This window comes from Pteropus medius, unplaced genomic scaffold, assembly GCF_902729225.1.
Source record: "Pteropus medius unplaced genomic scaffold, Ma_sr-lr_union100, whole genome shotgun sequence".
Taxonomy (NCBI): domain Eukaryota; kingdom Metazoa; phylum Chordata; class Mammalia; order Chiroptera; family Pteropodidae; genus Pteropus; species Pteropus medius.
Genome location: NW_024349799.1, coordinates 4381811 through 4407664, shown reverse-complemented (window position 1 = coordinate 4407664; position 25854 = coordinate 4381811). Strand labels below are relative to the sequence as shown.

Sequence of the window (25854 nt, the reverse complement as noted above, 5' to 3'; positions counted from 1 at the left end):
TGATTTCTGTTTCTCTTTAGTTCATCTCATTTCCATCTTTTCTACTCCTGCTTTCTCCATGGCTGGATCTCCGTCATATCACCTCCTGTCTCTGTCTCTATGGTCTGGGGCTCCCATGTTGGGAGGACAGTCTGCAGCCTCCCTTGCCTCTGTACCCAAGAAGGTATGAGGAGGTGTGGGAGGCCACATATGGAGGGCACTGGGCAGGGATTCCCTGAGGAACCTGTGCTTCCCTCTGTCCCGACCCTGCCTGCCGGTCCAACCCACCAGTCCAGCGCCATCACCATGGAAACCAGCAGCTGACTTCCTATTGGTGGGTGGGAGGGGAGGGGAGGGGGAGGGGAGGGCTGGCTCTCCTCTGCTCACCCCCCCCGCCCGCGCCCCCATTCTGAGGCTCAGCCCTCCTCCGCGCCCACCTTCTTAGGGTTCCGGGACGGTAGGGCAGGGACAGAGACTATGAGGCAGGCAGCCCACCGACCCAGGCCTCCTTAGGACCAGCCCCGCAGCCCCGCGAGCTAGCGAGCGAGCGAGCAGCACCGGCGAGAGGAGCAGGAGATAAAGGACTACAGCGGACCATTGGGGATCACCCCCAGCAGCTCCTGCGGATCCTAACCAAGCTGAGGGGTCGTGATGGATAGCCAGACTCACAGACGCTGATGGACACACAATGACACCCATGCACACAGCTGCACCACACAGATGCTCAGATACAACCAGTGACAGCATCATACGCTGCCACAGCCCTGCAATACAGACACCCACACACACACACAGAAACAACTGGTAACTCCGAAACAGGCACAGACAGTGCCACACAGAACCGCTACCCCCCAACACACACAAGTGGGGGCACTCATCCTCCAAACACACACATAAGACAGCGCTGACCCGCATAGACAGACCTGGAGACACGCACACCCTCATCCAGGCGCTGCTGTCCGTGGCCTCTGCACATCCTCCCAGCCCCCACAGGGACATCCTTGCTCCTCCACACACCCTCACACACACAGCCACGAGCAAACATAGCTCACATACCCCCGGCTCTAGCTCTGGCAGCTCTGACTCCCGCAGCCTCCTTTGTGGGTGAGGAAGAACTCGGCCAACCTTGAATGGAGCCCCGGTGAAGCCAAGAGCTCAGAAAGGAAAGGGTCTGGCCTGGCATGACCCTCGCCAGCTCCTCCACTTGGCTAGGTGATGTCCCTCGGCCCGCGTCCTGGGACCCCTTGGCAGTACCATGGAGCAACTGACACCCCTCCCACGGCCAGGGGACCCTGGAGCCATGGAGCCATGGGCACTGCCCGCCTGGCAAAGCTGGACTCCAGGTCACCGGGGCGAACCTGGAGGTGCAGCCCCAAGCATTGGTGATACTCCGGCAGTTCTGCAGGTTGGAGAACTGGACACTTTGGAGAGCTCCGAGCCCCAGGGAACCCAGAGCCCTGGGCCTGTGGGGGGCGCTGACCCTGAAGGAACAGAACCTGGGCTGCCCAGCCTGGGGCAACAAGCATCGAGCTCAGGACCCAGCTGCTTGAGGCTGGATGATGAGGAGGTGGAGGCTTTCCATAAGGTAAGGGAGCTGTGGAAGGCTCGGTCTGAGAGGTGGGGGGGCCTGGACATGGTATGCAACCCTGCTGCCCACCTCGCCTCTCATGGCCTGTCTCTGTGAGTCCATCTTGGTGACTGTGTGGCCTCCCTTCTTTGGGCAGGAATCTCAGAGGCTCCATTTTTTGCCATCTGTCTGTCCTTCTGACTCTCTGCCTGTCTGTAAACATCTGGCCCTGCGACGACCCCTCCCTCTGTTAGTATCTCTCTGACTATATGTCTGTGTCGCCTCCTCCATGAGTCTCTGTCCTTGGGGGCTGGAGGATACTGGGGTGTGTGGAGGTATATAGTGGAAGCAGGGTCCAGGGGGAGCAGATTCAGGGGAGGGGGCTCGGCGCTAGGACAAGATTTTGGGTAGTCTCCAGTAGAAGATGGAGGGAGCAGGACTTCGGGGGAGGGGACTCAGGGGCCACGAGGAGCCTGGAGGGGTGGGGATGGGAACTTGAGCTGGCATTTCTTAGGAGGAGATGAACAGGGATGGAAAGAATTGGGGACTACCAGAGAGGGTCCCAGGGTTGGGGGTGCAGTGTGGGTGGGAAGGACTAAATAGCCCCTTCTCCTGGACCTCCTGTGCTGTACTCTGAAGGCCTGGGACGTGGGAGAGAACAGTATAGGGAGGGATGTGACTAGATAGTGTGGGCTCCTGAAGCCCTGTACCCTGTCCTTTCCTATGCCAGGGCAAACTGAACATGGGCTTCGGGGACAGGCCCAATCCGAAGCTGCTGAGGGCCCTGGGGGAGCTGCAGCAGCGCTGTGCCATCCTTAAGGAGGAAAACCAGATGCTGGTGAGGCTTGGAAAGCGAGTCCTGGGTCCTGGTTGGAGCTGGGGGAAGGCAGACTCAGACACCCCAGCCCTCTGCCTCAGTGTCCTCCTCATCCCATGTACATCTCTCCAAGTGGGGGCCACACGAAAGTGACTTGATCCTTGACCCAAAGAGGGCGGACCCCTACCTAGAGTTGCCGAGGACCCCACTGTGAGCCCAGGGCTCTAGCCCAAGGCCTGGGTAGTTAGGATTGAGTCTACTGGGTGTTCCCCACATGTCTCTATTCTGGCCGATCCCTTGTCAGAGGAAGAGCAGCTTTCCAGAGACAGAGGAGAAGGTTCGGAGGCTGAAGCGGAAGAATGCCGAACTGGCGGTCATTGCCAAGCGCCTGGAGGAGAGGGCTCGGAAACTGCAGGAGACTAACCTGAAGGTGGTGAGGACTAGAGGCCGCCGGATGAAGGCTGTGTGACCAGGGAAGAGAGGACCCAGGGATAGGCCCGAGAGCTAGGGGTTGGGAGTCGTGGACTCAGCATCCAGGAAAGCAGGGGCTATAGTGTAGGAAGGGGAAATGCTGACCAGGCTAGAAGGCTGAGGGTTTCTGGAGCTACTGGAGGAAGGAAGGAGCAGGATTCTAGATTACCACATGTTGGTGCTATAGCCCCCTGCTGAGCTCATCCCTGGGTGCAGAGCCCGTGGGGGCAGGGATGAAGACCCATTACAGTGGCAGCCCTAAATTAGCAGCATCCTTTGGGCCTAAACTAGGATGTGTGGTTAACCCTTTCAGTCCTGCTTGAGGGTTGATGGGATGAGGTCAAGTGAGGCTGTTGGTCCCCTGAGGCCCCAGACATAAGATAAAAGCAGGAGGCCACACTTCTAGATTTTCATCCTAACCCCTCTTTTGGGAGGAGCTGAGGAGTGGGAGAAGTGCCCCAGCCCTCAGATGACCATTGGCCTTACCCCTCCTCTGGCCAGGTGAGTGCCCCCATGCCCTGTCCAGGGGCCAGCTTGGAGTTGTGCCGGAAGGCCCTGGCCCGCCAGCGAGCCCAGGACCTCAGTGAGACAGCCAGCGCCCTGCTGGCCAAGGACAAGCAGATTGCTGCCTTGCAGCGGGAGTGCAGGGAGCTGCAGGCCAGGCTCACCCTGGCGGGCAAGGTGCGAGGAGGCCCTGGTCACCCCATCCAGCTCAGCCCTACACAGGGCCACCAGCCTGGCTTGTGGGATGTAGACCGAGATGTTAATTAGATGCAAATGAAGCGGGAAGGTGGAGGCTGCCGGGGAGTAGGTTCCCCTGGCAACGGCCCAGGTGGGAGCGGGGAGAAGACTGAACTGAAGGGGGCGGAGCCATGAGTCCCAGACCCGGGAATTTCTGTGCTCCAGGCTTCAGGCTGTACGCCAGTGGTACGGGCCGTCTGAATCCTCGCATGTCACATTTGCCCGAAGCAATGCTCACACGACATTTAGCACAGTGCCGGGCACACCGCGAATGCCCAGTAAATGAGTTACTGTGTATGTCTGCACACGGGCTAGCAGAAGCATGTGGCTGTATACTCACGCACCTGTGACCAGGCATGTATGCATGGGAAGATGTGCACGTTCCCGCGCGTCAGAGCCCTTCCAGCAAGGGAACGGCGTGGGGCGCGCAGGGGTTTAGGCCAAACTCCCCTCCCTGTCCCTGCAACCCAGGAGGGCCCCCAGTGGCTCTACGTGCGGGACTTCGACCGGCTGCTGCGCGAGTCCCAGCGGGAGGTACTGCGGCTGCAGCGGCAGATCGCCCTGCGCAACCAGCAGGAGCCGCCACCGCTGCCGTCCCGGGCCCCGGGCCCCACTGCCGGGGTCAGAGCGGGGGCGCCCGCCCCCGGGGCTCCGGGAGAGGTGAGCGCCGGCGCAAGGGCAGGTGTGTGGGTATGTGTAGATGGGGAAGGGGACGGCTCCGCGATCTCCCCCTGAAACGCGCTCAGAACCCCGAGAACCTGGTGGCGGCGTGCGAACTCCAAGGGCTGGGGAGATTTCCCGACGCCAGGGGCAGGGTCCCCGCCCAGCCTCCCAGCGCTCGTACCTGCGCGGCGCCCGGCCCGGGGGGATCGGGGTCCGCCCTCGGTAGGCCTGCCTCCCGCTGGGCCCGCCCCGCCGCCCCTGCTGCGCTGCCAGTGGTACAGCCCAGCAGCAAATCCCTGGTTGCCCTGGCAGCCGCCCGGGGTTCAGCCCGCGCCGCCGCCTCCCGCCGCCGGCGTAGCGCGGGGACGCCCCCTTCAGCGCCTGCCTGGTCGCCTAGGCCCGGCCCCGGCTACCCGGGGGCGGAGGTGCGTCCGACCCCGCTCCAGGTACGGGCGACCCTCACTGGGCGCCGGGCTTAGACAGCCCCTGTCGCGAGGGCGAGGGACCCCACTCCAGACCCCTAGAACTTAGAGGTTTGGCCCCTCTCTATCTTCTCTCCTTGGGTAGCACCTAGGTCCACTTCCTTCTGGAAAGAAGGTCTCCATAGCGACCAAGGCCTCCAGGTGCGGGGTGCTTCTTGCTCAGAGTTTGCCTCTCTGCGTGGCTCAGGGAAGGAGGTGCACCTCCCATCAGGACTTGTCCTCCCCAAGAGTTTGCACAGATAAATAGAAAGTGAGACAGGGTGGGCTTGGGGGAAGCTATGGGAGGGTCTGGCCAGGTTTGCAGTGCTCTAGGCCAAGCCAAGATTTAGATGGTCCAGAACCCCTAGCTCTGGGAACACCACATCCCTGGGGACCTAGGCGGCCTCCTAGTTCTCTGCCAGTTACCGAAGGACACCAGGACAGTTATTGAGCGCAGAGCAGGGCTGCTGCTGGAAAAAGCTAAAAAAGGAAAGCTTTGGCCTGGATAAGGGACCTATCTCCCAGGGCACACATGGGTCTCATGATCTCAAAGTACTGTGTCTGGAGGACCCAGAGGTGCAGCCTCTGCACTTACGCATCAGCTGGAGATGATAGGAGAGGGTGGGCAGACAGCACCCAGCCCCTTCTTGGCCAGGGATCTCTTTGCTGACTGTAAGATGGGGTGGGAATCTCCCACGGACAGGCTGGGCTCGGGGCAAGCTGCCCCTGGGCCCTGTTCTCAGATGCCAGCCCCCTGCTCCTGGGCATTTCCAGGCCACAACCCAGGAGGATGTGGAAAACCCACCCGTGATCCTAGGGGAGCCAGAGAAACAACAGAGGGTGCAGCAGCTGGTAAGTCTCAGGCCAAGGGGTGGAGGAGACCTGTTGTGGACGGGTCTGCCTTGCCACATGAGGACCCCTCAGTTCTGACCCCACAGGAGTCAGAGCTCAGCAGGAAGCGGAAGAAATGTGAGAGCCTGGAGCAGGAAGCCCGAAAAAAGCAGAGGCGATGTGAAGAGCTGGTGAGCTCTGGAGGGTCTCCCAGAGGCCAGCACCCCACTTTCCCTAGGCCGGCCAGGCAGTGGGTTCCCTCTCACCTCTGCTTTCATCCCTCTTGCCCTCAAGAACACACTTTCTCTCCTGTGCTGAGGGGCTCTCCTTTCCTGGCTGATGCAGGGTTCCAGGTGGGGGAGGAAGGCCTTATCTGGGAGGGCAGGGTCCTCTGCGGGGGGAGGGGAGGAAGGTGGGTATCGAGCCCCCTCCCCAGAGTTCCTCTGGTCTCTCAGGAACTGCAGCTGAGAGAAGCCCAGAATGAGAATGCCCGTCTTGTGGAGGAGAACTCTCGGCTCAGTGGGAGAGCCACGGAGAAGGAGCAGGTACTGTGGGGCCTGGGCTCCTGCTAGGGCCCTGGTCACTGGCGGAGGCCTGTCTCCTCGTCACCCACCCCCCGCCAAGAACTGGGCCAGAGAGTACGAAGGGTATTGTTCCCCCTGGTGAGGGAGCTGGTGGGACAAGGCTCACCCACCCAGCTCCCTGCCACTCCCCGATCTCCAGGTGGAGTGGGAGAATGCAGAGCTGAGGGGCCAGCTCCTGGGGGTGACGCAGGAGAGGGACTCGGCCCTTCGCAAGAGTCAGGGCCTGCAGAGCAAGCTGGAGAGCCTGGAGCAGGTGCTGAAGGTGAGAGAACTGGGTAGGAGGGGGAGAGGACTGGTCCCTGGCACAGGGAGAAAGTGGGGTAGTAGAATATGCCCTTCGTGGGGCTCTGGGGTCTGAGGCTGAGTCCTGGAGCCTCCCGTCCCTTCCCTTCTCTAGCCTTGGTTTGCTTTTTACCAGAGGATATCGGGAACGAATGGTGTCTGAGGCTCCCTCATCTTAGAAATGGTGAGGTGGGGCTCTGGCCTTGACCCAGGGTCTTGTGTTTCAGCACATGCGGGAGGTGGCCCAGCGGCGGCAGCAGCTGGAGGTGGAGCATGAGCAGGCTCGGCTCAGCCTGCAGGAGAAGCAGGAGGAGGTTCGGAGGCTACAGCAGGTGAGGGCAGAAGTTAGGGAAGGGTGATAGGCTGCTGGACCCCAGCTGAGTCATCCACTCATCCAATGAGCATTTACTGAGCACCCACTGTATGCCAGGCACTGGGGGACAGTGGTGGGCAAACACCAGGTCTCTGACCAATCATCAAATAAGCAGATCTGTGAGTGAGGTGATCCTGATCACTGATGAGTACAATGGGGAAAGTGAGCAGGGTGATGTACCAGAGTGACTGGGATGGGGCGAGGGGCCACTTTAGAGAGGTCAGTAAGGGAAGGTTCTAATACCTCATGGGCAAGAAGGAGCCGGCTGAAGAGCACTTCAGGTAGAGGACTAGAAGCACAAATGCCCCGTGGCGAGGAAGAGCTTGGGGGTCCAGGCCAGTGTGGCTGGAATGCAGTAGGACGGACGGAACAGTAGGAGGAGACAAGAGCCAGATTCCACCTCCTCCTCCTGCCCACCCCTCTCCCAAAGGCTGTGGAAGGAGTTTGGATGTTTGCCCTCTGAGTGGTTAGAAGCTGTTGAAAGTTCCCAAGCAGGGAAGTAGTATGATCTGACTCATAATTTTAGAAGATGACATTGGCAGTGCTGTGGGTGGTGGACTGGGGGAGCAGTTGTGGAAGCAGGGCCATCGGGCGTTGTAACTGTTGCAGGGGTCCAGGTGGGAGATGATGGCCGTCTGGACTAGGGTGCAGGCAGTGCAGGTGGAAGCGAGTGGACGGACTTGAAGTATATTTTGGAGGTAGAATCGCCAAGACTCCATGGATTCTAGTCATGGAACGACAATCTGTCACCCGTTTGCTGAGCGAACCCTGATGGAGGGTGTGGCTTTTTACTCCCCAGGAGGTGACAGATGAAGGGGCAACAGATCTGAGAGGTAGGGAATCCTGAGTTCTGAGTTCTGTTTCGGCCAGGTTTGAGTTTCGTGTTAAACATGCAAGTGGAGGTGTTCACGGACGGTTGGATCTGTTCGTCTGGAGTCATGGGATATTGGTCTTGAAGATGTGTTTTGGGCTGTGACTCGAGGGGCCCCTTGTGGAGAGTGAAGAGTATAAAGTGGGCCCAGCAGTACCCTAACATTCAAAAAGGGTTGGAGGCAGGGAGCAGGTGAATGAGGCTGAGAAGGAGCGCCCAGAGAGGTAGGAGGGAAACGGGACACTGTATGTCCCGGAAAGAGAAACAGCATGAGACCTGCCTCCCCTTGACACCATTGCCTTCTGGCCTAAGGTGTGCGCTCAGCAGGGCTGGGGGTTCAGGAGGGAGGAGCCCTTAGCCTCCCCTTTCCAGTCCTTCCCTCTTCCTCTTCTCCTCCTTTCTTCCTTTTTCTCCCCACTTTCACCTTCCCACCCCCCCCTTCTATCTCCCTCTGTTCCGCTCCCAGTCCTTATCCTCCCCCTTCAGCATTCTGCCTCCTCCCACCTGTAGGCCCAGGGCAGCTTTCAGGAGAGAGAAACATGCAAGGCCCTGCAGTTGTTGTTGGAGGTAGGTCCCTGAGGTGGCCACAGCAACACCACAGCTTGCAGGGTGGGTGGGGGCAAGGGAAGTTCGGGGAGAGCTGGAATGGACTGTGTGTAGGGGCTTGGGGTGTGGGGTTGCGGGAAGGGCCCTTAAATGCTCCGGGGCCTAGAGAATCCCCTCTACCATTGGCCTGTTCCTTAGGCTAGAGTTCAGCTGGGCAAGGGCTCCTGGTCTGGTGAAAGTGGTCTCCCATTGCCACCCGCCCCAGAGGCTGCCTTCACCTTGAAATATCCTTCCATTTAGGAATCGCTCAGTCCAGGGAGTTGACCAGAGGGTGTCCACTTGGGCCTCTCTCTCTTTCCCTCTCTGGATAATGAGCCACAGGCTCAGGGTCTAACCTCTCCTCTGTGCTTTGCTTTTCTGCCACAGTCTACCCTGGATTCCATGCAGGTACAGCCTCCTGATCCACAACCCTGCTGGGGTGTCCCCTGCTTCACCCCCACTCCAGGCAGGCTGAGCATCAGGTGCAAGTGGTCCCAGCTCTCAAGTCCAACAGAGCAGGGTGTGGCTGAGAGCAGACCTGAGCATCTGTAGATATGCTGGAGTTCCAACAGGACATGTGGGCCATCTCCTTGTCCCAGGCCTGCCACTGTGCCCGGCAGACATGGGGACTTCTGTCCTCTAAAACCTAGCCGCTCAGCCCATGAGGAAGTTCCTCACCCGTCTCACCCACGATCCTCTTGACGTGGACCAGGGGAGAGCCCCTGAAGCTGGGGCTCCTGGGAGACACGAGAAAAGATCTCGAGAATTGGCCTATCCCTCTTGCAGAGATGTCCCTGGCTCCTGATTGGGCTCTCTCTGGGGACTTCTCTGAGGGCAGGGATTTGGGTCATTGACAGTGGGAGGGTGAAAAGCAGCGGAGCTGAGAAAACTCCTGAGGCGATGGTAGTGATGGGGGTGGGAGCCAACCTTTTTGGCCTAGAAAGCAGCCAGAAGCAGGAAGTGCCACTGCGTGGGGCATGAGGTGGTGCTGAGTGTGAGGCAGGTCCCAGCCCTTCTCTGGGGGAGAATTAGGGGTGAGGACTTCCCAGAGCTTCACCCTCCACTCAGATATCATTAAGAGCAGTGGGGCAGCCAGGCTGAGGGGTGGGGCCCAGGCCTAGGGGCTGGGCGATGTGGTCTGAATCTCTGTGTGAGGCTGTGTGGGGTTGGCAGGGACCAAGCATCTTTGCCGGGTCTGGTGATGGCAGGGACTGGGCAGCTTTGCTGGGCCTGGTGGGTCATGGTGGGTCTTGGCTCAGGTTCGGGTTCGAGAGCTTGAGGAGCAGTGCCGGAGCCAAACAGAGCGCTTCGGCCTCTTGGCACAAGAACTCCAGGCCTTCCGCCTACACCCTGGCCCCTTGGATCTTCTCTCCTCGGCTCTGGGCTGCGGTGTCCTTGGGGACCGCCCGCCACCCCCCTGCTGCTGCTCCACCCCCCAACCCTGCCGGGGGTCTGGCCCCAAAGGTAAGGTGGACTCCCAATGACATTAGCCTGGAATCCCCAAGCCTGGGGTTTTGTATAGAGCTGAGAATTCAGGGTCAGAGAATGCTAGCAACTCACCCAAAGCCACACAGCAAGTTAGAGCCAGGCCAGGGGTGGCTGTCTGGGTGTCAGGCCCAGGCGTCTCAGGCCACTGCTCTTTCCCCCAAACAAGACCTCCGTGGACATGGTTGGGAGTTGGGCGTTAGGACACAGTAGCAGGCACTACGGGCTTGTGAAATCAGCCGGTGGTCAGTCAGGTCCGGTCGTCCCAGCTCCACTCGGTTAGTCCATGTTTAGGTTGCTGCTAAACCCAAGCTGTCAGAAAGGAATAGCTCAGTGCACCCGCTCAGGCTGCTCTGAGGATCGTGTGAAATAATATATGTAAATCGCCTCTGCTTAGTAAGTTTCCCCCAAATATTTACCTTCTTTTAAGGAAATGTGGCTATCGAGGGCTCGATCCTCATGTCCAAGTGGCTCCACCCTTGGTCCCTGATCCCTCCTCAGACCACAGACTCCACACTCATGTACCATCTTCTCTTTAGATCCTGACCTCCCACCGGGCTCCCCAGGGCGCTGCACCCCAAAGTCTTCTGAGCCTGCCACCCTTGCTGGGGCCCCTCGAAGGGCGACCAAGAAGGCAGAGTCTCTCTCCAACTCCTCTCGCTCTGAGTCCATCCACAACAGCCCCAAGTCATGCCCTACGCCTGAGGTCAGTGCGGGGAAGGGGTCTGGGGTCTGGCTCTGCCTTGGGGAAGGGGGAAGGGTGGTGGCCCTGACCTCTTCTGGAGTTGGGTGGCTGCTGGTCTATACAGGGTCCCACACTGGGAAGTGGAGCCAGGCCCTGGGAGAGAAGGGCCTGCGGATTCCTCCTGGTGGGCAGGGAGCTCAGGCTGAGCCTGTCTTGCTCTCCAGGGCCCGCCTGCAGGCCCTACCTTGGGGCTGCCCAGCTCCACCCTTCTGGGGCTCAGAGAAGCCCTAGAGTCCTGGGCTGGATGGAAGGAGACACTTTGGCGCCGGGATCCACATAATGAGACTGTTCATGAGAATCTCTGTAGCAGAAGCGACGGGTGTATGAGAAAGCACAGGTTCTGGGATTCAGATCCAGCTTTGTCTTAGGCAAGAAAGACCCTTTCTGGGCCTTGGTTTCCTTGTCTGGATTTTGGAGCTAATAAAACCTTGTAAGTCTATTGTGAGGATTACATGAAAAAATTAAGGAAAGCGCCTCCCTTGGTGCAGAGCACAGAGTAGATGTTTAACATAAGGCAGCTATTATTATCACCAAGGTCTTGAGCATCACTCACAACTCTTCTGATCACCTCGTACCTCTCTGTACCTCCCTAACTCCAGAAAGTGGAGCGGGCAGGCCAGGAGCAGCCCTGCTGTCCAAGGTTGTGAAAAGTGGTAGAACCCAGCACCAGGCCTCTGCTGCCCTCTTGTGGGACAGAACGGTGTTGCTGGCTTTGGCGGCCCTGGTGCAGGCCTGCTGGGTATCCTTCTCACGTGGATTTCTTTGCCCCTTCTGCCTCCTTGCCTTCAGCTCTTTATAGTTTGAGTGCTTTGCTGCATATTTATCTTAAGGAGACAAACTTCTGTTGGACACCCACCCCACACCAGTGTGGCTGGTGTGGAATGTGATCTCTAATGGGGAATGTGATCTTACTTCCTGGATTGGTGCAGCAGAGGTCAGGGCTCAAGGGGGATCCAGGTTGTCTCCACTCCCCCATTTAGGGAAACTGGGCTTTGCCAGGACCTGCTGGCTCAGGTGCCGATTTAGAAAACAGCGGGGATCATTACTGCGGGCCTTGTCCCATACATGCTCACTTTCCCTTCTCAGTGCAGGGTCTTCCTCTGGCTCAGCCTAGAAACCTGCTTGCTTTGCCATTGGCTCCAGGTCCTGGAGAGGACTGGCCCTGTCTGTTTTCCCCTAGGTGGACACAGCCAGTGAGGTGGAGGAGCTGGAGGCAGACAGCGTCTCCCTGCTCCCAGCAGCACCAGAGGGCAGCCGGGGAGGAGCCAGGATCCAGGTCTTCCTCGCACGCTATAGGTGGGCCCCTCATCCCTGCTCCCCATCCCCCCAGCATGTGGGTGGTATGGGAGGAAGGGGCCTGGTGAAGACAGAGGCCTTTGGAGATGGGGAGTTTGGTACAGGGATCCCAGTTGGAGATGTCCTCTTAACCTAGTCGGGCCAGAGTGGGCTCAGTGAGTGAGCTTGGCTAATGGTGGACAGCCAAGTCTCCAAAAGGACCTAGGGCAGTGGGGAGAGGAGACGGGACACGTGATGCAGGTCACTGTCCTCCTCCCCCTCTTCGCCTCCTCTAACAGCTACAACCCCTTTGAGGGCCCCAACGAGAACCCAGAGGCAGAGCTTCCGCTTACTGCTGGCGAGTACATCTATGTCTATGGCACCATGGATGAAGATGGCTTTTTTGAAGGTAGGAAGGTAGAGGGATCATTCTGTCTCTTCTCCTGCTTTTAACCTCCTCTTCTCAAAGACCTCCACCCATCCACACCCCTCTCCAGCATGCTCAGCCCACCATAACTTTTCAGATTCAGCCAAAAGGCCATAGAGACCTAGTAACCTGTGGGGAAAGGGAGGGGAAGGGACCCAGGCAGCTGGTCTGACTTCAAGTGTGCCCCAAGCAGGGCAGGACAGGGCCTACTAAGTCTAGGTAATGGACAGTGACACAGGGAATTTTGGCTAAATTCACTTTGCGCTGGCAGACAGGGTACGGCGGTGTTTAACACTAGTGACACCGTGGTCAGGCACGTAGCATAGATCTGATGCTGGATTCCGGTCGGGCGTGGGGAGAAAGAATCAGGGTCCAGAGCTCAAGAAAGGGTGTTAATAAGTAGTTAGCCGGTGTCAGGGCCTACGCAGGATATGACCTTCAGGAAATTCTCCAGTGCTCATGGGGAGATCAGACAACAGAGGCAGATGCCCCATTACTGAGACCAGTGACAGCGTAGAGCTTGCAGAAGACATGGCCTTGAGATGCTCTCCGGGGTGGCCCTGGCCGGGCACCAGGCTACTTTTTTGTTTTTATGAGAAAACCAAAAAGCCAACACCTTTTTCTTTTTCTTTTTTCTTTTTTTCAAGGGGGGCAGCAAAAATATAAATATTAACTCAACACAAATTACTAGAATTAAAAAATATATATTACCAGAACTTGAACTATACAATCTGGGATGGATTTAAAGGCATGTAGACAAGTGGGTGTAGGATGCCATATTCCTCATCAAAGTTTAGCAAAGTGACTGCTTTCTCCACGTCTGGTCCCACCTGGACCACCCTCGGTGGCACGAGTTACGGGGCATGTGCCTGACTCTGACCTAGGCTCCAGCTCCAGCCTTTCAGGGCTGTGGATCTGCTTAGCACAAAGGCTCCTGTGTTTCATATACTGTTCTTTGTTGTTAGATTATATTAATTTCCTAGGGCTGCCATAACAAATTACCACCGACTGGGTGGCTTGAAAATAACAGAAACGTGTTCTCTCACATCTCTGGAGGTCGGAAGTCAGAAATCAAGGTGTTGACAGGGCCACATGCCCTCTGGTGGCTCTAGGGGAGAATTAGTTCCTTGTACCTTTCAACTTCCAGTGTTACCAGGTTTTCCTTGGCTTGTGGCCACATCACCACTGTCTTTGCATTTGTTTTCACGTTGCCTCCTCCTCTTCTCTCTGCGTGTCTCTCTCCGTGAGTCTTTTATAAGGACACTTGTCATTGGATTTAGGACCCACCCAGATTATCTGGGATGATCTCATCGCAAGCTCCTTAACCTAATTACATCAGCAAAGATTTTTTTTTTTTTCCTAAATAAAGTCACATTCACAGGATCCAGGGATTAGAACGTGCACATATTTTTGGAGGCCACCATTCAGCCCACTACAGTGCTTATATTATCTAATTTATTGTTAAGTCCCTATAGTTTCTTCTTCAAGATTTCTTACCTTTTTTTTTTCTCCTAGTCTAAGCAGAGAGAGAGGGTGTTAGAGAAACTTGCAGGCCCTTCTGCAGCTCAGACCTGCCTACAGGCACTTCCTGCCCTCAGCCCTGACCCGTGCTTCCCCTGCTTCCCACGAAGGCCCATCAGCCATCCGCTCGTCTGTTCCCTGGGGATCTTATTCCTTGTCCCAAATTAGCTTGACGTGATATGCTGTGTGCCCAGTTTCTTCCTTCCTTGACATTCTTCAAACAAACAACCAATGTTACAATACTCTGTTGTTAGGTGTTCAGAGGAACTGGCACAAGGTAGCAGAACCTACCTTTGGTCGCTGCCTGGACTTACTGGCAGTTGTGCTCCTAGACCCAGGCCTGCCGTGGGTCCTAATCCCATCTAGAACGCACAGGAAACTTTTCTCTGGCACTTACGTTTCTTGTCTCTAAAGATTCCTTCCCTTAGGGTTCCTAAAAGGTGCCTGAAGAAGGAATCTTTAAGTAAGAAGAGGCGATGCTTCTCTCTCCCTTTGAAGATGTCTGTTTTCCTCAAAAGGAAGTAGAGGGCATCCCTGTCCCCACTCCTCAGGCCCGTGTAATATGAAACTTTTTAAGTGTATAGGAAAATTAAAGAATTATACAATGAACATCTGTGTACTCACCACCTACAATCAACGACTGCTCACATTTTGCATATTTGCTTTATCCATATGTAGGTGAGTAAAGGGAAACAATTGAAAAGCAAGCTGTAGACATCATGACATTTTGCTTAGACATCCTTCACCATGCACCTCCGCAGGACACGGACATTCGCCTACGTCCTTGCAGCATCAGTGTCACCTGCGGACTGGTTAGAAACGCAGAGTCTCAGCCCTACCCAGACCCAGCAGAATTAGAATCTGCATTTTCACAAGTCTCCAGGTGATTCATATGCACATTAAAAATTTAAGAAGCACTGCCCTGTATAACCACAATACCCTCATCACACGAAAATGAACAAGTCCCTAATCCATATCTTGGCTGTTCTCGTCTTTTAAAAACACTGACAGGTATATGTTGATTTGAGTCAAATGCTTAAGATTGCCCACTGACCATTGTTAAATGCATTTATTGGACTGGTTTTTCTCTACTTCCTCTCTGTCTGCCCCTTCCCTGCCCTCCTTCTGCCAGGGGAGCTCATGGATGGCCGAAGAGGCCTGGTCCCTTCCAATTTTGTAGAGCGCGTGTCGGACGACGATCTCCTGACCTCCCTCCCTTCGGAGCTGGCCGATTTGTCCCACAGTTCAGGCCCTGAACTCAGTTTCTTGAGTGGAGGTGGGGGTGGCAGCAGTATTGGGGGCCAGAGCAGCGGGGGACGCAGCCAGCCCAAATCGGAAGAGGAGGCTGCAGGGGATGAGCTCAGTCTGAGCCCCCAGCCCGAGGGCCTGGGCACGCCCCCTGCTGTGCCTTACCCCCGCCACCTGGTCATCCTCAAGCAGCTGGCCCACAGTGTGGTGCTGGCCTGGGAGCCGCCTCCTGAGAGAGTGGAGCTACGTGGCTACCATATCTGTGTGAATGGGGAGCTGCGTCAGGCCCTGGGACCTGGGGCACCCCCCAAGGCTGTGCTGGAGAATCTGGACCTGCGGGCCGCGCCCCTCCATGTTTCCGTGCAGGCCCTGACCAGCCGGGGCAGCTCCGACCCTCTGCGCTGTTGCTTGGCGGTGGGTGCCCAGGCCAGAGTGGTACCTCGCCAGCTGCGGGTTCATCGACTGACAGCTACATCCGCTGAGATCACCTGGGTGCCCAGCAATACCAATTTAGCCCATGCCATCTACCTCAATGGGGAAGAGTGCCCCCCTGCCTGCCCCAGCACCTACTGGGCCACCTTCTGCCACCTGCGTCCTGGTACACACTATCAGGCCCGAGTGGAGGCTCAGCTCCCACCTGGAGGGTCCTGGGAACCAGGCTGGGAGAGGCCAGAGCATCGGGCTGCCACCCTGAAATTCACCACACTCCCAGCAGGTATGCAGGCTTGGGCATTGACTGTAACACCCAGGAGGCCAGGCCATGGGTGATGGCGGAAGGGAAGACTGTTTCTATTTGCATTTTCAGGGAAATGGCAAAGTGGTCTGGTATCTCCAGTAGCGAGTGTCCTGCATTACTGGTCTTGTGTACCCCCTTTCCTCCAGGCCCACCTGATGCCCCGTTGGATGTTCAGATTGAGCCAGGGCCCTCCCCTGGAATCTTGGTCATCAGCTGGCTCCCAGTAACAATAGATGCTGCTGGCACCTCCAATGGCGTTCGGGTCACAGGCTATGCTATTTATGCAGATGGGCAGAAGGTATGGCTTGGGGACTCTGCCCTCCTGTACCCTGGGAGGAAGATGTGGGTCTCTCCTTGCCATGCTCAGAGGCCTCATCTCCCCAGTAGGGCACAGAGGTGCCCAGTCCTGGGCATTTGGGCATTAGTTAGCGGATTGGTTAAGAGCATGGACTTTAGTAGCAGATGATTGGTAGTCAAAAAAACCACTCCATTATGAAGCCCTGTGACCAGGAGGATTAAGTGAGCTGAAGCGTGCCAAGGGTTTGGCACAGTGCCTGGCATAATGCTCGCCATTGCTGTTACTGTGTCCTCACCTTTGGCCATCTCAGCCTCCCTGTGCCGTCTTGTGCTCCCCCCACCCACAGATCATGGAGGTGGCCTCCCCCACAGCAGGCAGTGTGCTGGCGGATTTGTCCCAGCTGCAGCTGCTGCAGGTGTGCAGCGAAGTGGCCGTGCGCACCATGTCGCCCCATGGCGAGTCAGCTGACTCCATTCCGGCTCCTGTCGCCCCAGCCCTAGCCGCGGCCTGCCTGCCGCCAGCCACGGTCTCCTGCCCCTCACCACGACCAGGCTCAGAGGCCAGACCCTCCCTCGCTCCAGCCTGCCCAGGGCCTGGAGACCCCAGCTCTCCTCTCCGGCGCCCTGAGCCCCATGAAACTCGAGAGCCTCCTGGGCCTCCCCCAGCAAGCCCTCTGAGAGAGAAACCAAATGGATCCCAAGAGGAGCCCCTAGTACCTTGCTCCCAGGTACCCTGCTGGGGGTGGGGAGCAGGTGGGACTAGAAGAAAGGCTTGGGGCTGGGCGCTTCTTCAGTGCTTCCCATTCCAGGAGGAAGCTGGGGCGGTTGTGCAGGGCACCTCAGAGGACAGGAGGGCCAGCGAGCCAGCTGTGGGTGAGAGAACTGGCCCTGCACCTTCCTCACTGGCCCAGGAGGAGGCCAAGTGGACCACGGGAGAGGCCCACCCGGCACCCTGCTCCACCCAGGGACCACTGTCCCAGAAGGCTCCCTGTGCTGAGGCCTGCCTGAGAGGAGACACAGGGCCTGGACTGAGGCCCAGGGCTGAGGTATGGGGTTGGGGACACACTGTGCCACCTCAGAGAACTGGGGCTCGCCTCCTTGCTTCCTGCCAGGCAGACTCTGGTCACCCTCTCTGCTGGTTCTCTGCTCTGGTCTGTGCTGTGTGTCTATTTCTTTGTTACTTCATCTTCCCTGATTTCTCCTTCTCTTTTGGCTCCCATCCTTCTTCTCCCAACCCCCTATCATGCATACACCCATTTAGGACATGACCCTCTTTCCCTCTGCCAAAGAACCCCTTTCGTTCAGAGTACCCTTCCTTCCATCCCTCCTCACTCCCCCTCTCCTGCAGAAGGAGGACACGGCAGAGCTCGGGGTCCGTCCAGTGAACTCCCTTGTGGACCATGGCCGCAACTCAGATCTGTCAGACATCCAGGAGGAGGAGGAAGAGGAGGAGGAGGAGGAGGAGGAGGAAGAGGAGGAGCTGGGTTCTAGGACTTGCTCTTTCCAGAAGCAGGTTGCTGCTGGCATCAGCATCAGGGAGAATGGGGTCGAGGTAACGGGGTGAGGAAGGGCTGGTGGGCTCTAGACCTTGGGTTCCAGAGGCCTCTACCCCATGTGTCAGCAGCTGCTCCAGTCGCCGCTGAGTGCCAGCAACATTCTAGGTGTGTGGCCTGGGCCCCGCCTGACCTAAGCAGCAGTTAGGAAGTGGCTCAGGATTGGCCTCTGCCCTCCTGGGAAGGAAGGAGGGTGAGGAGCTCTTTTGCTCCAGCCCACCAGATGCCGCATCTGAGATCCTATTGTTGGCAGCTGCTGGGGGAGAGGTGGGGAGGCCTCTCTGCCATTATAGGGGCCCGAGCATCATGCAGCCTGTTTGTTTGTGTGTGTTCCCTCATTCTTCCTCTGGCTCTGCCCTGGACATGCCATATAACTTTGGGCCCCCTCTCTGGTCCTTCCTCTTAGAGGAAGCTGAGGGAGGGCTATAGGGTTGCTTGCATTTGAGAGCAAAGGTCACAGCTCTCTCCTCTTCCCATGGACCTCTCTTCCCTGCTGCCCCCCCCGCCCAACCCCAGCCCCAGCCCGAGCCCTCCTGTGAGACTGACAGCGACGAGGAAATCTTGGAGCAGATCCTGGAGCTGCCCCTCCAGCAGTTCTGCAGCAAGAAGCTCTTTAGCATCCCTGAGGAGGAAGAAGAGGAGGACGAGGAGAGGCCGGGGGCAGGCTCTTCTCAAGACCCCAGCCCGCCTGAGCCCGCGTCGCTGGGTCTGGGCTGTGATGGCCGTCAACCCCAAGGACCTGGCCCATGTCCTTTGTCTCCTGAGCCTTCCAGTGCTGGGGACCACCTGGAGGACATGCCTGGCTTAGCTGGTGGAAGCAGCTGGAGGAGAGGAAGTGGCTCCACCGAGAAGCCCCCAAACCGCAAGCGGTCCCCAGACCCCCGGGAACACTGCAGCCGCCTTCTCAGTAACGGCGGGCCCCAGGCCTCTGGACGACCAGGCCCCACACGGGAGAGAGGTGGTGCCCCTGTGGGCGAGGGCTCCAGGGGTGGACCAGAGGCTGGTGGGAGAGGGCGGCCGGCCCCTTCCCGGAGGTGTCCACGTGGCCAAATCCCAGAATCTGGCCTGGCCAGCTGCCTTTCCCCCAAGTGCTTGGAAATCAGCATTGAATATGATTCTGAGGACGAGCAGGAAGCAGGCGGCGGGAGCATCAGCATCACTAGCTCCTGCTACCTCGGAGATGGGGAGGCCTGGGGCACCGCACCCATAGGAAGGCCCAGGGGTGCTCTGAAGGCCAATTCAGGCCCCAGCCCCTACTCACACCTCCTGGCCTGGGAGAAAGGGGAGCCAGAGCGGAGAGGCTGCAGTGCGACTGGCAGAGCCAAGGAGCCAGCCTCCCGGGTCCGTGCCCACTCCCCACCCTGGGCAGCCCCCTACCTGTTGCCGCCTGGTGGCTCTGCTTGCTGCCCACCAGCCACTCCCATTCCACGCTGCCACCTCCATCAGCAGAGGCGGGGCTGGGCCTCCGGGTTTGCTCACATGCCTCCTCCCACCCACATTCCACTGCTTTGCTGCTTCTGCTGATCGGAACTGGGATGCACAATATTCTGGTATCATTAGTCGCCAACTGTCTCCAGCCAACCCCCTGCCTTTGGGCAGGGTGGCCTTTAACTCTGCTTAGGACACTGACTGTGATGTCCAGCGTCACCCAACCCACACGCTGAGAAGAGGCCCTCCTCTCACATGCTCCTTGGCCAACTCTAAGCTCTAAGCTCTCTTCTGCACACATCTACTAGGGTGGCTGGAGGTGGGGCCTCCCATCCTGTCCTCCCCACTCCCCCCCCCCCCACCATGGGGGTGTCTGAAGCCTCCAGCAAGGTTGGGCCAAGGCTCCAGGAGAGGAATGTTGCGTCCCTGCTCTGCTGTGCTGCTTATGCTGATGGGGCAGAGCTGGGGAGTGCGTGCAGGGTCCCGCCCCTGCTGAGGTGCCTGCCAGAGGGATGATGTGACACTTCTGCTCTCTGTTGCCCTGTCTTTGCAGGCAATAGAAATTGGGGAGCCCAGAGGGCAAGATAGCTCTGGGAGGAGGGGCCCCTTGCGGAGAGGGAGCCGGCCCCACAGGCCAGGTGCTACTGAGCTGGGTGAGCACCTGATGGGGGCTGGGCTGGGGGGAAGGGGCCTTTCTTTACCCCTTGGCTAGGGCTTATTATCATTGTTCTCTCTCTCCCCAACCTTCTCCACAGCCCCGTCCAGGAGCCCCCCAGAAGTGCTGGCTTACCAGGACCTACCTGTTAGGGTCTTTGTGGCTCTGTTTGACTATGACCCTGTGTCGATGTCACCTAACCCTGATGCTGGGGAAGAGGAGCTCCCCTTTCGGGAGGGCCAGTTCCTGAAGGTGACTCAGTGTCCGAGTCCTCCCTTCTCCCTCCTTCCTAGCACTGGAGGTATCATAGCCATGCCTGGGCGAGAACACAACTTCTAGAGCCAGATGATGTGACGTTGCCACTTCTAGCTGTGTAATCTTGGGTAGATTAACTCCTCTGGGCTTCAGTTTTCTTCTTGGTAAAATGGGGATAATGTTAGTGTCTACCTCATAGAGTTGTTTGAGGTTTTACGTGATACAGTGCACCCAGAGAACTTAAACTGCCTGGCACGAAGCACACTGTAACTGCTGCTGTTAACATTACAACTTTGATTATGTGTCCAAGTATTCATTGAAGGCTTTTGCTGTTGCTCCGAGGTTGGGGAGATCTAGTCTGGAATAGGCTAGGGGAATGGACCTCTAGATACTGGGGCGATGACAATATGGAATGGGCTCTGTCTTTCATCCCTTTGATCCTTATCATTGGCTGTTTCCTCCTGTTTCCTGTTCCCCCTCCCGCAAAAGGTAGAGCATTCCTTTGCAGTTGTAAGTGGATACTGCAGGGTTCTGGGGCTGGGTCATAGGGAGCAAGATGAACTGGCTTCCCGAGACAACTGGTCTTTGCCTCCAGGTGTTTGGGGACAAGGACGCCGATGGCTTCTACCAAGGAGAAGGTGGGGGCCGGACGGGCTATATCCCCTGCAACATGGTGGCTGAGGTGGCTGTGGACAGTCCCACAGAAAGACAGCAACTGCTCCAGCGGAGTTATTTGTCCCCAGATGTTCTCATCGACAGCGCAGGTATGACCTGGTACTGTCCTTCACCCATATCTCCTGCCACCCCAGTTCCAATTCAACCCCCTTTTGAGCTTTGTATGTCTGGAGCGGTGGGGTGCCTCATTTACCCAGAGTCCAGCAGAGCCACTGGGGCCTCAAAGAGACTGAGGCCGGTGTGGCCACAGCAGTGAGCTCACCACGTGGAGTGGGGTCTGCTGTGGAGGGGATGGGCCTTGTATTTTGGATCCCGGGGGTCAGGGATGGGAGAGCAGTGCCCTTCAGAAACTTGAGTGCAGGAACCTTGGCTCAGCCCCAAGAGGAGACTTCAGAGTCACTGTCCTATCCCCTGCCTCAGTTTCTCTCTTACATCTACTTGCTTTCCTGGATCAGGGAATGGTCTCTTTCTGTACTCCACAGCCCGCACAACTGGGCCTCCTCCCAAGCCCCGCCGCTCCAAGAAAGGTGGGTGAAACCCCCTTCTCCTTCAGGGGCCTGTGAGGATGAGTGGGGATGGGGGGCACTGCTTGGATCTCTGGGGAGACACACGTGGGGTTCTGAACAGGTAAAGGGGACCAGGGCAGACCTTCATCACATACATTCCCCTCCAGTGGGGAGCTTCATTCTAATGGGGACAAAGAATGATTTGCTGGTGCCTCTGTTCCAAAAAGCACCTGACTGTAAATTCTTTGTAACCTGAAGTAAATCACTTACTCTTTCTGGGCCTTAGTTCACTACCCAAACCAAAGACTGGGCTTATGTGGTCTCCAAGTATCCTTCTCCTGCATCCCTTGTGTGAGGCTGAGTGTCCTGCCTGCCCTGCACCATCCCCAGCTTGGGATGAGCAGGCATGTGAGGGCCAGGCCTCACACGCACCTTCTCTCCACAGCTGAGTCAGAAGGTCCTGCTCAGCGCTGTGCAGGTGAGCGGCCGTCCCTGTGCAAGGGAGGCTGGGGAAAGAGGTGGGGCGGGCAGCCCTTCTGGTCTCTCTCCAGGAACTACAATTAGTGTGGGGGGTGGCGAATAAGGGGTCAGCAGACCTCCAGTGCAAACTTTAGTATAGTGTGGGAGGTCTAGAGAGAGTCTGGAGTCTTCTACCCCTCCCCCTCCCCCTGCAGGCCCCCCTCAGCCGGTCTCCTCTGCCAGCCTGAGAGCTCCCCGAGCCATGGTGGCTGCGTTTGACTACAACCCCCGAGAGAGCTCCCCCAACATGGATGTGGAGGTGAGGACCCTCAGATAGAGCCCAGCCAAGGGGGGTGGTGTCAGGGCCTCCGCAGGCCTGACACCTGCCTTCCTGTCTCTCTGCAGGCAGAGCTGCCCTTCCTAGCAGGAGACGTTATTACTGTGTTTGGGGGCATGGATGATGATGGCTTCTACTATGTGAGAACATTGGGGTGGGGGTGCCATACCTTGCCTCACCAGCCCTTTCAGAGAGGGCTCTCGAGCTGGGGAGGGGATGAGCAAAGGTTCCTCATGGACACCTGGATGTATGGACAGGTCACCTCCCATAACAGAGTTATTGACCCCAGGCTCTTACCCCAAGGGCTTCACTGTCGAGGGGTGCTGGAACTGAGGCCTCTTTCCTAGTCTCTGTCTCACCAACATCTCCTCCGTAGGGGGAACTGAATGGACGGAGGGGCCTGGTTCCATCCAACTTCTTGGAGGGCCCTGGGCCTGAGGTGGGCGGCTCAGACAGGGAGCCTGGAACCCTTCAGGCCGAGACTCAGGTCAGTGAGGAGCTGGGTTCCCAGCTCAGCGATTGGGTCTCTACCCTGCTGTGGTGATGGGGCCAGGGCAGTGTGGTGGGAGGGCCGCAGTGGGCAGTGATCCAGGTGAGCATTGTGCCCAGGCTGGAGCTGCTGAGTTATTGCCAGAGGGAGTGCAGCCAGGGCCGGCTTCCTCTCAGTAAGTGCCCCTTTCTGCAAAGGGTGATAGCTGTGACCCTGATTCTGGGCCCATTTGATCCAGCTGCCCATACCCTGGGGCTGTCACAGACGAGGGGGTCCTGTGGAAAAGGACCCCTGTGAATCCCACACCTCTAACCCGTCATAGGCCTGGTTTCAGGGAACCTCCCACTCTGCTGGGTCTCTCTGTTTCCTGGGAGCCTATTAAAGCCAGTTGCCCAGCAAGGCCCAGCTTCCTGGGTTCTCATTCGTAGAGCCAGCCTCTCCTTGGGGTGGGTGGAGTACAATTAAGCTCCAACCGTGCAGCGCAGGGAGACTGCAAAGCCCCAGGTTCTCCTCGAGTTAATTCCAAAGGTGAGGACTATGCAAAGCAGGACCAGCTCCTGTGACCCGGAGACCTGGTGACTGGGCGGACAGCGTGTGGGTCTGTGTGTAACCCATCTCCTCTCTTTGTTCCCTGTTCTTCAGAGAACGAGGAGGAGAAGAGTCCAGTGCTAGATGGAGATAGATATATGTAGAGAGAGCAACATGTAAGTGGGGGACTGGCCCCTATGTCCATGTGACCCCCACTCCCCATGTGACCAGAATCAGACAGCATGCTAGAGCTGACCTGGCTTTTCCAATTTCTTCCAGGCACTGGGGGTGGGAGATCTTGCTATGAGCCAGGTTTGGATATAGGATCATCCTTTCCCCTTGCCTTTGGTCAGTGCCAGCTGTTATAGGAATATGTGTCATCTTAGTATATAATGGCCCATGTTATTGAACTCCTCATGTTCTATAGCACGTGCTCATAGAATATTACGTGACATTCATATTATGACTCATCAGTATATTATGATACTATATGACTATGGTATTATAATGTGATTATTATTGGTGACGGAATGTAATACCACCAATAATAATAGTTTCCCCGTCCTTGTCCTCTGCATCATGACCTCCTAGGGTATCAGATGCATGATTTTATTTCCAACTCTCAATTTCCTCTGCTGGGGACAATAAAAGGGAGACTTAAACAGTTGGAGTCCATGGATAACCCCACGTCATTCGTCTCTGGGGGTCAGAGACCACCTCCGTTTGCCCAGCAACCCATCCCTCTTGGAATGTTATAGAAGGAGACCTGGAAGGGAGTGGGAAGGGCCTGGGGCTCCTGGCCAGTCATCAGGCCTGGCTGGTTGGCAGTAGGTGCTTTAACCAATAGGTGCCAGCAGACCTCTTGGTGGGCAGGTCCCGCCATATCACCAGGGCCTTGGTGGGGGCAGGCCCCAGGCTAGACACCCAAGTCCCTGCCTCTGGTCTGGGTTCCATGACTGGCTCTGGCCAGGAGACTACTAGGCTCTGGTGGCAAGGGGGTTTGAAGAAGGGAGTGGGGAGTGGGAAGTGGGGAACATGCAGGCTGGCAAGACTTGCCTGGGCTGTGTCAGGCACAGGAGGTCATGGTGGGGAACATGGGAATCTGGGGGATTAGGAGAGGCTTCCTGGTGGCTCTTCTATTTGCCCAGTCCCTATCCTTAGCCACTAACAACACTATCTGGGTAGGCCTTTGGCAGAGGGACCACTCATGATTGCAAATGGAGCTAGGAAGAGATTCAATAAGGGAAAGATGCTTAAGGAAGCAGGCCAAGGTAGCCTCCATACTTGTGGGAGCTGAGTGATGCCTGACTCTCTCAGGCTCCAGGCTCCCAACAGCACTCTCAGGGGCCATTCAAGGAAGAGTCCTGATCTCCTCCCCATGAGGTGGGCACTGGCTTCACTCCCTGAAGGCCCCAGGGCACCGCAGCTGCTGGGCTGGATGCCACGGTCTGTCTTCTGTGAGGTGGTGCAGGAGCTGCCTTCCCTGGTGGGGAGGGCTACCTCCAAGCGGTCCCTTTGATGGGAGGGGATGACCTGGGAGAAGTTGCGGCACCCATCCCAAGGATCAGGTCCAAGGACTCTTGAGCTCTGCCAGCCCAGCACCCTACAGAAAGACCTAGAGAAGAGGGAGGGCCTGCCCAGGCCCCAAGTGAAAAGAAGCAGAACTGGCTCTGCCCGTCGCTTCAGACTCCCAGCTCCATGCTCCCTCATCATCGTTGTGCCCATTCTCCTCTCTGTTCTCTACGTGTGCGGGGCAGTGGTGGGTTGGTGGGGCTCTAGTTCTTGACCATGGCTCCGCGACATGGGGGCGTGTAGGCACCTGAGGTTGTGAGGTAAAGGAGTCAGGTTAGGGCAGAGAGTTGGGCCCTGATCTTGTCTCTTTTCTCTCACATTCCAGGACTGGGCCAGCTCAACACAAGGGCCCACAGTGCCCCTAGGCTGGCCCTGTGCCCCTGGCCCTGGCAGCTTCCCCAGGTTTGAACTGGGGGTGCCGCAGGGTACAGGCGAGAAGATGCGAGGTCTCCTCTCCAAGGGGAAGCAGCTCCTCAGGAAACTGGGCTCTGGGAAGAAGGAGTGACACTGTGGCCCACCCTGCAGGAAGAAGCGGCCCCTGGAAGTCCCCAGATCACTGTCCTGGCTCAGGGGAGAGGAGGGAAGGCCCGGACTTCTGTTCTGAGTTAACACCGTGGCACTTGGAAGGGAATCAGAGACTCAATGAAGGTCAGAGCTAGACGAGTCCTTGAGGATGGGCCCTCTAGAGGGACATCTTCCTCTTAGAGGAGGGACACTGAGCCCCAGAGAGGCAGTAACTTGGCTGAGGTGGCTGAGCACCTCGGTCACAGAGCCAGGACTTTACGGGGGACTCTTGGCTCCTAGTCTTCTCACATATGCCTAGTTTCCCACCGTGCTATGCTGGTTCCTGCTCTGGCCTTCCCAGATCCCAAGATTGGGGGAGACTTGGCGGGGAAAGGGGCCTGTTCCCCCTGATGGCTATCCCGAGGCTATCCTGATCACGTCTTCCTTCCCTAGAAGGAAAGTTTGCACTGGATTGTCCCGAGCCGCCTCCCCACAGGGCAGGCGGCAGAGCTGTGTGTATATATGTACATACTCAGTGCCTCAGTCCAGCTCCCTCCATCTCGCTTCCCCTACGCAGGCCCGGGAAGGAGAAAGGCCATGCCAAAGCGGGCCTGATCCCGCCCCAAGAGGGCTCCACCCGCCCCCTGCCAACCCTGCCTCTGGCTCCAGTGTGTCCCCAACCCCAAAGACCCAGGGGGCCAGCGGGCAGAGAGCAGGAGTTGGGTTTGCCTTATTTTGCTCATCGGATTCAATTTCTCTTTTGCATCGTTTTCCTCTGGCCCTTGTTGGAGTCTGGGGCTGGGGAAAAGGACAGATTTATGCAGCTATTTTCATACATTCTCAGTTTAGAATGGGGTAGGGGCTCTCCACCCTTACCCTAACCACCCATCTCCACCCTCCTGCTGGGTGAGGGTCTGCATGCTTCCTTCGCTG

At 57.4% G+C, this 25854-nt stretch overlaps 1 protein-coding gene across 1 annotated transcript; it reads left to right on the top strand.

The window, feature by feature from the left end:
* Positions 1 to 398: 398 nt before the first annotated feature.
* On the top strand, positions 399 to 24879 carry TSPOAP1 (TSPO associated protein 1). The gene is made up of 33 exons (XM_039885743.1): positions 399 to 1564; positions 2277 to 2384; positions 2668 to 2796; positions 3336 to 3515; positions 4047 to 4235; positions 5474 to 5551; positions 5638 to 5721; positions 5986 to 6075; positions 6254 to 6376; positions 6624 to 6751; positions 6827 to 6842; positions 8196 to 8207; positions 8613 to 8633; positions 9485 to 9689; positions 10250 to 10416; positions 11636 to 11751; positions 12030 to 12139; positions 14811 to 15641; positions 15809 to 15960; positions 16307 to 16687; positions 16769 to 17005; positions 17308 to 17511; positions 18029 to 18853; positions 19494 to 19593; positions 19696 to 19847; positions 20446 to 20614; positions 21008 to 21052; positions 21477 to 21509; positions 21706 to 21809; positions 21896 to 21967; positions 22204 to 22314; positions 22960 to 23021; positions 24743 to 24879. The coding sequence occupies exons 1-32, from the start codon at positions 1235 to 1237 to the stop codon at positions 22987 to 22989; spliced, it is 5532 nt and encodes a 1843-aa protein (XP_039741677.1). The 5' UTR covers positions 399 to 1234; the 3' UTR covers positions 22990 to 23021; positions 24743 to 24879.
* The last annotated feature ends 975 nt before the right edge of the window (positions 24880 to 25854 follow it).

Excerpts from the sequence above, each read along its gene's own strand:
- TSPOAP1 (XM_039885743.1), top strand. The coding sequence starts at position 1,235 with ATGGAGCAACTGACACCCCTCCCACGGCCAGGGGACCCTGGAGCCATG. Across the intron at positions 6,076-6,253 it reads GAGCCACGGAGAAGGAGCAG|GTGGAGTGGGAGAATGCAGA; the intron begins GTACTGTGGGGC and ends CCCGATCTCCAG. Across the intron at positions 19,848-20,445 it reads GGGAGGGCCAGTTCCTGAAG|GTGTTTGGGGACAAGGACGC; the intron begins GTGACTCAGTGT and ends CTTTGCCTCCAG.